This window comes from Molothrus ater, chromosome 2 (genome assembly GCF_012460135.2).
Source record: "Molothrus ater isolate BHLD 08-10-18 breed brown headed cowbird chromosome 2, BPBGC_Mater_1.1, whole genome shotgun sequence".
Lineage (NCBI taxonomy): Eukaryota > Metazoa > Chordata > Aves > Passeriformes > Icteridae > Molothrus > Molothrus ater.
Genome location: NC_050479.2, coordinates 65,055,708 through 65,065,971, shown reverse-complemented (window position 1 = coordinate 65,065,971; position 10,264 = coordinate 65,055,708). Strand labels below are relative to the sequence as shown.

Genomic DNA, 10,264 nt, shown 5'->3' with positions numbered 1-10,264 from the left:
GGTCCCGGCACGGCGCGGGGAGCAGCGGCCGCCGAGGCCATGTGGGAGGGGCGACGGCCACGTGGCTGCCATGGCAACCGGCCCTGCCCCCAGGAGGCGGGAGCGGTGGCGGAGCCGGGGCTGCCATGGCCGGGACGCTGCTGGCGGTGCTGGCCCTGCTCGGCGGCTCCCAGGTGCGCGGCGGCCGCCCGGGGCTTCGTGCCAGGGCCTCCGGTTAGGGTGGGCAGCGGGGAGGGCCCGGCGGGGCCGCTGCGAGGGGCGCGCCCGGGGCGGAGGTGCGGGGACGCCCCGGGACCCGCCCGCTCTCGGTGGCTTCCGCGCCGCCTGTGGCTTGTGGGCTCCGGGTGGAGGCTGCGGCACTGGGCGGCTTCGCAGCACCGCCGAGGTAGTGCCTGCGCGGGACGGCCCCTTCCCGGGGTTCCTGGCGGCGTGCTGCGCCCCAGCGGGGAGAAGGGGGTTTGTGGGTGACTGACTTCCCGCTGGATGCTGGCAGGCGTTCTCCTTGCTTGACGGCTCGTGGGTTTCCTTCGTGTTAGCCCGGCCTGTCCGTCCGCAGCAATGTGCCATCAGTGTGTCTGTCCCCTGGCCCCGGCAGGGCGAGGGGCACAAGTGTCAGGTGGCCCTGGGCCTTCAGGGTCAGCCGCGTTACTTCTTAGCTCTGTGCTGAGTGCTCTGCTTCAGTGCTTACTTCCCCTGTTCTGCTGGAAAATAGAACAAGAAGGTGGAAGATTGTTTATTTCTGTTATTGTTTAAAATGTATACGTTGACCCGAATCTGACTTTTCCTGGCATTTTACACTTCTCCATTTCCAAGGTGTCGTTTTCATTCTTAACCTGTATTTTTTTCTTATTTTCACATCTTGAAGTAGCTACTGAATCTGGTGCATTTGGAACCTTCTGTACTATCTTTCTCATTTTGGAGAGTGATTCACAGATATTAACAGCAGCTGTGGTGTAAGAAATTTCAGGGTGTGTGTTTTGCCTTCTAATTCCAGAGTTCCCCAGTCCAAAGGAGTTGATTAGCTAATTTTCAGATTGTTGAAGCTTTCCAAACCCCTGGCTGCAAGCCTGCTTCTATTTATCTGTCTTGTTAATTTAAATTGAGTAAATGAATTTATGATGCTTTTACTTTCAGCTGCTCTTTCCTTTGATCCCACCCTCAATGGAATTTAACTACTATATATTTATTTTGTATTCTCAGGTTTTAAAAGCAAAGAACTCCTCTCATTGGAAGGGAGAGCAACCGATGTACAAGCTGGACATAGGCTGGCCTAAAGCTCCAGAATACTTCACTGGCCAAACATTTTGTGTTGCTGTTGACTCTCTTCATGGTTTGGTCTATGTAGGACAAGTGAGTGGAAATACCATATTTCTCTCTGTGTTGTTTTTGTGGCTTTTTGCCTTTAAAGCATCTGGTTAAGATTAGGATATATATGTGTATGTTTATTTACATATATTTAGATATTTATATATGTATGAATAATGATCCTGTCAAACTCAGAGAAAATATAAACAGAGCTGTCTCTGCTATATCTATTTTTTCTGGCAGTTCTGGCACAACATTTGTTTGTGGGGTTTTTTTAAAGCTTTACATTTCTGTGGTATGAATGCATGCTCCAACTTAACTGAGTTACAGCAGCTTGTTCCCTCAGCTGTAAGATAAAATGTGATTCTCGGGCAACTGAATCTTCCATTCTTTGAGGCCTTGTCCCATGAAATCAAAACCACACAGCTCTTTCAACCAGTTAGAGTACTTGGAGGTAAATTATTTCCTCTACCCAGATCCATGTGTGAGTATCTCTAGGCCATGGATAAGACATTGTCTCCATGGGATATGGTGGGAATGTCGTGTAAAGCACAGTATGAGTATTTGAGTGCCATGCAGCTGATAAGCACTGTTGCAGTTTCTCATGCCCATTACATTGGGCATACTTTTCAGCAGGAACACAAAATCACAATTCAAGCTGAAGACCAGAATAGTTGCAGGCACTTGGCTGCTCTGAAGGCTGGACTCAATGTGATGTGACAGTCTAGACTGACTGGAAGGTTTTTCATACTAAATTTAGACCCATATCTCTTTTTCCTTTTCTAGCTGGAAAAAGAGTTCCAGCAGACAATCATGTCAGGAGATTCTTTCAATTCATGAAACATTGCAAAAACTTCACAAAAAGGAATTTTAAACTGTAAGATTACTTACTTAATATGTTTTCTTTAGAACTTTTTTTACCTTTTCAGCGGGGAGACAATGTGCCAAAGGTACTTGTATTCTCAGAAGAAGGCTATTTTCTTCATTCCTGGAATGATACAGTTGAAATGCCTCATGGTATCTTTGTATGGAACACTGCAATAGGAAGTTCAATATGGATCACAGATGTTGGAACAGGTATGCATCGTGGTGATATGAGAAATATTCAGAGGGGAAGAAAATGTAATATTGTTTTAAAAAACTTACTTAAGTCTCTCAAGCAATTCTGAGATAGATTTGTGCTTTACTTGATATGAACAAACTTCTCATCTGCTGCACAAAATAGTCTGAAGTTTCATGAGTGGTGCTGTGTGTCTGCTTAGAGCTGCTGAGCTTGGTCAGCACTCCTCCCTACCACCCAGAAATATCAGGAAAAAAAAACCCTGATAGACAGAAGTTTAGCCTGGCTAGACCTAGGTTTAGTGATCCTAATATAGTGGATGAATAGTGTCACAGCCTGTGGATTTACTAACCCACTGTCATATAGAATTTTAGAATTTATTATAGAATTTTGTCTGTTGGATTTAAAACATATTAATATCACTTACTTTTGAGTATCAGATCTTCAATCTTTGCAGTCAGTTTTAATACTTATATTTTGTTTTGTTAAGATGCTTTTGCACTTTGTTTTTTCCTTGATTCAGGGAAATACGGACACACGGTGAAACAATATAGCCCTTTGGGTAAACTTATGCAGGTCTTGGGCACACCTGGTAATGCTGGTTCAAGTTTGATTCCCCTGCAATTTGATCAACCAGCAGATATCTTTGTGGAGGAAACTGGAGAAATCTATGTTGTTGATGGAGACGGAGGAATGAACAACAGATTGCTCAAACTATCAGATGGTATGGAAAAAGGAACTCTTGCAGTAGTTGACCACTGAAACTGGATTTTAAATAACATGGCTTGGGAATATTTTTAGGCGAGTACTGGGCAGAACTGTCATTTAACTTTAGCTTGAAGACCTTATTGAATCAGAACCTGTTTTACTGCTTGCTACTTCAGGAGAAATCTCCTAGTCATTCATGAGAAGAGGCTGAGAGAGTGACTTTGTTCAGTGTCCTGGTTACCCCAGGACATTCAGTCTCCAAGAAAGAAAGCTAAGGGGGATTCTTATTACTGTCTTTAGTCACTAAAAGGAGGCCATAGAGAAGACAGAGGCACATTTGTTTTGAGATATACAGTGAAGAATGAGGAACACAGAGCAAAAGATTCAAGAGGGGTGAATTTCTGTTTGATTTTTGTTAGAAAGCATTCAGAGGAAGGGTAGTCAGTGTATGACAGGGTCATCCAAAGATGGTTTGCACTCTCCATTCCGGTAGATGCTCAAAAACTGATGAGTTATGGGCAACTTGATCTAGCTTAAGAGTTGGATTTTTTATCAAGGCTAGTCCTGCTTTGAGGAGCAGGTTGGACCAGGCAGTGTCTGGAGGACTTTTATACTTAAATTGTTCTGTGATTCTAATTAGCTTGCTCATACTCCTCCATTAGGGCAGTGACTAAAGAGTCTGCACATGTCCACAGGTGGAATAAGTGGAGGAGCTACTGTTTCTCCATTTTCCTATCAAAAAGCAGATACTTTCCTATTACTTAGTTTGCAAAATGGTAAATTGTTAAAAGTGAAAACTTCCAAGTAACAAGTTTTAAAAATCAATTTAGGAAATAAATGAATAGCCTAATTGGCCAACTTATTTTTTTACCTTTTTGTATTTTTTTTAATTCAGTGTTTAACAGAACCTTGGATTATGGCTCTTGTGTATTACTGGCTACATTTTTGTAACCATAATCATGAAACCACTAATAACAATCCAGTCATCACTGTAGTAGTCATGTTTTCTCTGAGATTTATGTATTGGGAGTACTGTGTTTAAACAGTTTAGAAATCTCACCTTTTACAAACTATCCAAAGTAACTTTGCAAGAGATTGACTTAAAAACTGGTTTATTTGTTGTTTTCTCACTGTGATTTTTTTACTTTTATTTTTCATGGGGCTCACTGTTCAGACTACAAAGAGTTATGGCTGACTGGATCAAATGGGAGTGGCATTGGTCAGTTCAAGATTCCTCACAGTGTAACAGTGGATGCTTTTGGACGGGTAAAGAATTGAGGAAATTTTTTTATTTCATCTTCCAGCAGACTTGTTTATATGTATTTGAACAAAACAAAGCATATTTGTTTTTTGTTTAAACTGTTGTGATCTGTGTCACTTTGTGGGGTTACAGTTTTCGGTGTGATAGTCCTGAGCTGATGTTTCATAGTGCAGGTTCTGTGGAAGCAGCTGCCTCCAACGTTAACACCAGGATCCTGACCACTTACACTGTCAGTGTCCGTGCAACAACAGAGTGTTCTTCCTGCAGGTTGCCATTGTGAGACTACGGGAGAAGCATGTTCTGTAGTAAATAAAAGCACTTTTGTTTCTTCATGTAGAAGCAGCAGCCTGCTCGGGCCATCCTGACCTTGATTAACAGCTCTTCTCCCATGGGAAAGTACATACCAAAGGATTAAGTCCAGCCATAAATATCTGTGCTTTGATGTAAAACCCAGAAAACTGGGCAGTGAATGTGTGGGATGAATGATAAGAGCTAGAAACATCGGCTCTGCTCTTTTTGGTTTTTTGTGGTTTCTTTCTCTCTCCTGCTGGCTGGCTGTGTAGTTGATCCTAAAACTTGCTCACAGAAGAAGCACAGAAATACTCAAGTGTGTTTATTAAAGACAATCCTGCTAGATGACAAAGTGATGGTCCATTACCCTCAGTTGCTACACTTCAAGGGACTTTAATTTCATATTTTGAAATTCCAAATAACCTTTAGGTGATAGTGAGGCTCTAGCTAGGTTGTGGACATTATTCTCTTTTACATGCAGCTCAAGGCATTCCAAGAGTCTGCTTCTGCCAGGCATTAATTGTAAGTCTGGCTTTTGGTCTTCTGGTCCTAGAGAGGAGTTATGCAGTCATTTCCTAATCTGTTTCAGGGAAAATAAGATTGCTTCACTAAAATACCACTGGTTGAAGCTAATTCTGCTGATGCTGTCTGAATCAGAATAAGAAGTGTATATAAAAAGCAATTCTCTGCCAAAACTGGCAGAGTGGGAGAAAAAAGAGGAGGAGCATGGTCACTTTATGCTGCAGGATAACCGTGAGTTTATTCATTCAAAGACAGTGACTGGGATAAGCTATGATTTTACTGCCAACATAGTGTGGACCATCATTTTAAGTTGAGAATTAATTGTTTATTCATAAGAAATCTAAGACAATGCTTTAATAGTGCTTCATTTAAAAACAGTGATGAAAGGTCTAAGTTTATGTTTACTGCTTCCTTTTTGGTGATACCCCAGAAAAGTCATGAAGTTTACTTACCAGACTTATGACTTGTCAACAGCTAAAACTTCAATGATTGTTGTACAAAAAAATGCCTTCATTGGAACTGTCTAGTGGTATTGCTAGCTTGCAATGTTTGTGAACCCAGTTAACACAGGGTGGGACAGAGACAAAACTGGTTAGACAAAACCAGCTAAACATGCTCTAAGTGTTTAAATGGCTAAATATTTGTAGTAGTATTAGGCATGTCAGGAGTGTTTGCAGATCACAATCATGAAATGAGACTACCATTGGAAAAAAATGCAGGTGACAGACCTTTAGACAGATCTTCTGAATTTAATAGGTGGAAATATGTCCTCATTGTAGGGATAAAAATCCTACCAAATATGTCATATAGCTACAAAAAAAGAGAAGGGGCTGATTTCTCTGTTAAAGTAGAATAAAATAATTTCTGTTTGTTAACTTGTAGGTCAGTTTTGGTTTATATCTGGCAGTCTGATCTATTGATTTAGTTTTGAATGGGAAGGTATGCATTCTTCCAGGGTACAGTCTTCCATTTTTACTACAGGGAACTTTGCTCTCATAGGAAACAAATGCATTTAATTTGTTCTCTTTGTTGACAGCCATGACTTTTCTTTTTGATAGGTATGGGTTGCAGACAGAGGCAACAAGAGAATCCAAGTTTTTGATAAAGTCACAGGAGAATGGCTTGGGTCTTGGAATGGCTGTTTTTCAGAAGATGGACCCTATTCTGTCAGGTATTGCTGAACAGTTCTAGAAGCACACAATTATGTAAATAAGGTGTACTCTTACTGGTGAATTAAAATGTTGATATTTATGCCTGCTGACAAGGAGTTAACCAGTGAAATAAGGTGCTGGGTTCCTAACGTGTGCAAAGATCTGCACAGTTGCATCTTGACAGGGAAATCCTGGCTTTATAGCAAGCCCTGTAGATTTGAGTGCAGGATTGGGAGATTCACTTTAAAGTTGTTATGTTATTAATATTACTCTGTTGCAGCTTTTACAGGAAGAAATATTTTCTTGAACAAGTTTTCTGTAGCATGTGTCTCAGTAAGCAGCCATATGAAGAGCAAGGCTTACAACTTAATTCCCAATGTTACATTGCATTTTGTTTTGGTCGTAGCCTTCAAAATCGTGATTGTTAAAGAGATTTTGTTTGTGTTAAAATGAGGTGCCACATGGAGTTCATAGTTCAAAAATATGTTTATCTTTCACAGATTTACTGCCGATTACAAATACCTGATTGTAGCTCAGCTGAATATCAACCGGTTGGCAATCTTGGCAGCACCTCCAGTCGGCTCCATTGGGGACTGTGCCATAGTCCACAGCGTCCAGCTGGCTGATGAAACCAAACCACACCTTGTGGATGTAGACATGAGGAGTGGAGCAGTCTATGTTGCAGAGATTGGAGCCCAGCAAGTACAAAAATATGTACCCTTACGCTGATGGTTTCCCACAACTGCTGTGGCACAAGCTGTGTGACATCTAAGACCTATGACCTCATTTCCTTGAGTTCTTTTTGGATTGTGTTTCCTTAGACAAACACAGAACTGCACAAGTGCTCCCAGAACTGTCAAACTAAGACTCTGGCCTAGCTGTTCTGGAGTTCTGGAGAAATACTTGGTGTTGAGCTGTTACTTGTTTAAGTAATTGTATTGTGACTTTTACTTATGTTCCAGTCATAAAATGATAAGCATTTTAATTTTATTACATAAAACTTTATAAACACAACTGTTCATGTTAAATGTATAGAGCCAACCTGGGGCTCTGCTTAGACTGTGTTTGTTGTTAAATGGTCAGAAATGTCTAAAAGAAGTTCTATAAATTATTTCCTGAGAGAAGAGCACTTCATTGCAATGTTTCTGCACTTTGTTTTCTGAATGGTTGTGCTGATACTGTCCAAGAGAGAATATAAGGATGTGTCACAATGTTAAATTAAATGCTGCTGGATATTGGTGTCAGTACTGGCATCTGCCTTAGGTGGTTAATGACATAAGTATTGAAATCTCTTTTCAGCTCTAGCTAAAGCCATAAAGTCTGTAATAAGCTTGAGCTAAATTGATATTAGACACTTCAAACTAAATTAAAAGTATCTCCACAGCACCCAAGTACTGATTCTTAACTAAATTAGTTCTTAACCTTATTTGATTTATATCAGCATGAGTTTTCAGTTCCATAAGATTTCATAGTAGAACATATTGAGGTTCAAGTTGTGTAAGTTCCTCAAGAAAAACAAATTGCAATTTGCTATGAAAGTCTTAATCAGCAGTAGGGACTGGGAGACATATGATTTTCTTCTGATTTAATTGAAGCTCTGTCAGTTAACAGCAAAGCATCTGGTTTCATTTATTTCCAGAACTCAGACTTCATCAGCTTCGTTAATGTGTAGAGTTAAGTTTCTTACACTATATTATAGCAGATGTCTCTAAGCTCTGTCCTAAAAAACCTGCTTCTCTATTCCCAGAACAAAGTGGTTCTCCTTTGTTTGCATGTTGCTACAAGATTTTAAGTTCACTTTATAGCATAGAGGGAACCAGGTATGGGAAAAATGAGATGGGGAAAATGGCATGGCAGAAATGAAACCGTGTATAACTGATTACCATGGTAAAACTGTGGATCCACATTCCATATTTTCTAGCTCTTGGAAAAACATGAGAGGATTTTTGCTGTTTCCACACATTTATTCTACTGTGTGGATTATTTTAATACTAATTACCAGCTAAGAGAGGTTGTTTTTTCTACTTTCTTAGAAAGGGAATATGAAAATGGAATTGTACTGATGGGAAATACCTACTTCAGTGAATATTGTCAAAAGCAAATGCTACTTAATTTGGTAGGTTTCAACCTATGATCCCAAACTTGTGAGTCAGCAGATGGAAAAGCTGTTCAGAAAATTCAGATTCATATTTTCTCTGAAAAGTAACTCAGCTACGGAGCCTGACTGCCTGATTTCAGCACTATGTGAGATTAATGCACTAAATGTGAAAGCTTTGTTGTTGGCTACATCCACAACAATAAGACCAGATCCTACCTGGGGCTGCTCTCACTCAAGCCTTAGAAGCAGAACTTTAAGGTTATACACTAGCCAATATGGTCCATCACTCATGTGGTCTTGAATGGGAGCTAGTAAGCAATGTTTATTTGCTGAAAAAGTAGCAGTACTTCCTCTAGACCAATGTGAGTATGTCCACACAGTGTGTTGTGTGGCTTTTCTAACTAGTTTTTGACTAGCTCAGGGATCTCTGCTCTGTGTGCAATTTAGCTATTTGTTGTCTACACAAGGTGGGTTTATTTTATAAAATTTTATTATAAAATCATGATTTGAGCATATCTTGGTGTGTAGGGGGTCATAGGCATACCCATCTTTCTTCACTACATCCTCTCCTTATTTATTTTTCCTTTGTCACATCCATTTGAAAATAGAACTCCAAGCTCTCTAGGAACATCTTTTTGTGTTCAGTTAAGCAATGTCGTGCACTTTTGGATGTTGACAAATAACTTACTTGTCCAAGTTTCTGCTTGCTGCATGGATCTGCTCTCAGCTGTTTTTCATGAGCTTTTGGCTCCAAGAAATGGGTAGCATCCATCCAGTTTTGTGTGGCTTTACTGAAATAGATCAAGGTGCCAAAATGTGCCTAGCCACTAGGCATTTGGGTATCTGTGATAACAAGGGTCAAGGGATGATTATTATTAATAATTATGAGATGCTTAGACTCTATTTTATCTCTGTGTTTATGACTAGACTGAGAAAATGATTTTGTGCACTAACTTGCTAATTTTCTGAATGTTTTCTTATGCATTGCCTTGAAACTGATTTCTGAAGAAATGCATAGCAGGGGAATTTGATAAAATAAATTGAGAGATTTGCATTAAAACACTCTTGGGTGTTTTATTTCTGTACTAATATAAATACACTCCATTGCAATGGATTGCTCTTCCAAATACAGGGCCCTCGGCACTTAAATAAGGTATTTAATAATTTCTGGTAGCAAGATTTAAATGTAATCTAAAATTCCATGTTATCTTTATACATCACTATTTCTGTGGCCAATCTCTTTTGCATTCTGATTTATGTATCAACACAGAGACATAAATATCTCTCATATGTTTCACTCTGAGTAATTAGTAAAATGGAATGATGAGTTACATAAGTGCCAAGTTTAAAAAAGCATTTAAACTGTATACCCTTATGATGCTAATTGGGAAATGAAAAAGAAACTAACAAAACACTTCTTATACCAAATCAGGTTTTATTTTCAGAAAAATTTACTGAGCAATCTGTCTTGTTTTTAGAAGACCTAGAAGGATTTTCTATGGATTAGAAATACTTGCACAAGAAAAAAAGTAACATACTGCAGTGTTAACTAGATGAGAGAGGAACCTAAGGTGATTGCTAAAACTGTTCAGAAATCTAATTTCAGGTAACCTGTACCAGCTTTTAGATGTGAACAGTAATCACTGGAGTATTTTGCAGGCCTTTTTTTTTTTTTTTTTTTTTTTTTTTGGGTAAGTACCTGAGGTTGTTAACTGGATGGGTTTCCAGGAGGAAAAGACCAGATCACATAGTCCTCTCTCTGCACAGAATCATAGAATGGTTTGGGCTGGAAAAGACCTTCAAGATCATCTGGTTCCAACCCCTCTGCCATGGGCAGGGAACTTTGCACTAGATCAGGTGGCTCAGAT

The 10,264-nt window shown here is 39.9% G+C and overlaps 1 protein-coding gene across 1 annotated transcript; it reads left to right on the top strand.

Moving 5' to 3' along the window:
- Positions 1-87: 87 nt before the first annotated feature.
- NHLRC3 (NHL repeat containing 3) lies at positions 88-9,699 on the top strand. Its single transcript, XM_036389073.1, has 7 exons — positions 88-173; positions 1,201-1,350; positions 2,235-2,382; positions 2,889-3,089; positions 4,248-4,339; positions 6,206-6,318; positions 6,799-9,699. The coding sequence occupies exons 1-7, from the start codon at positions 126-128 to the stop codon at positions 7,025-7,027; spliced, it is 981 nt and encodes a 326-aa protein (XP_036244966.1). The 5' UTR covers positions 88-125; the 3' UTR covers positions 7,028-9,699.
- Positions 9,700-10,264: the final 565 nt, after the last annotated feature.

What these genes read in the sequence shown, in the direction of transcription:
- NHLRC3 (XM_036389073.1), top strand. Translation starts at nt 126, where the DNA reads ATGGCCGGGACGCTGCTGGCGGTGCTGGCCCTGCTCGGCGGCTCCCAG. An exon ending in ATTGCTCAAACTATCAGATG is followed by an intron (nt 3,090 to 4,247) that starts GTATGGAAAAAG and finishes CTCACTGTTCAG; the next exon opens with ACTACAAAGAGTTATGGCTG. An exon ending in GATGGACCCTATTCTGTCAG is followed by an intron (nt 6,319 to 6,798) that starts GTATTGCTGAAC and finishes TATCTTTCACAG; the next exon opens with ATTTACTGCCGATTACAAAT.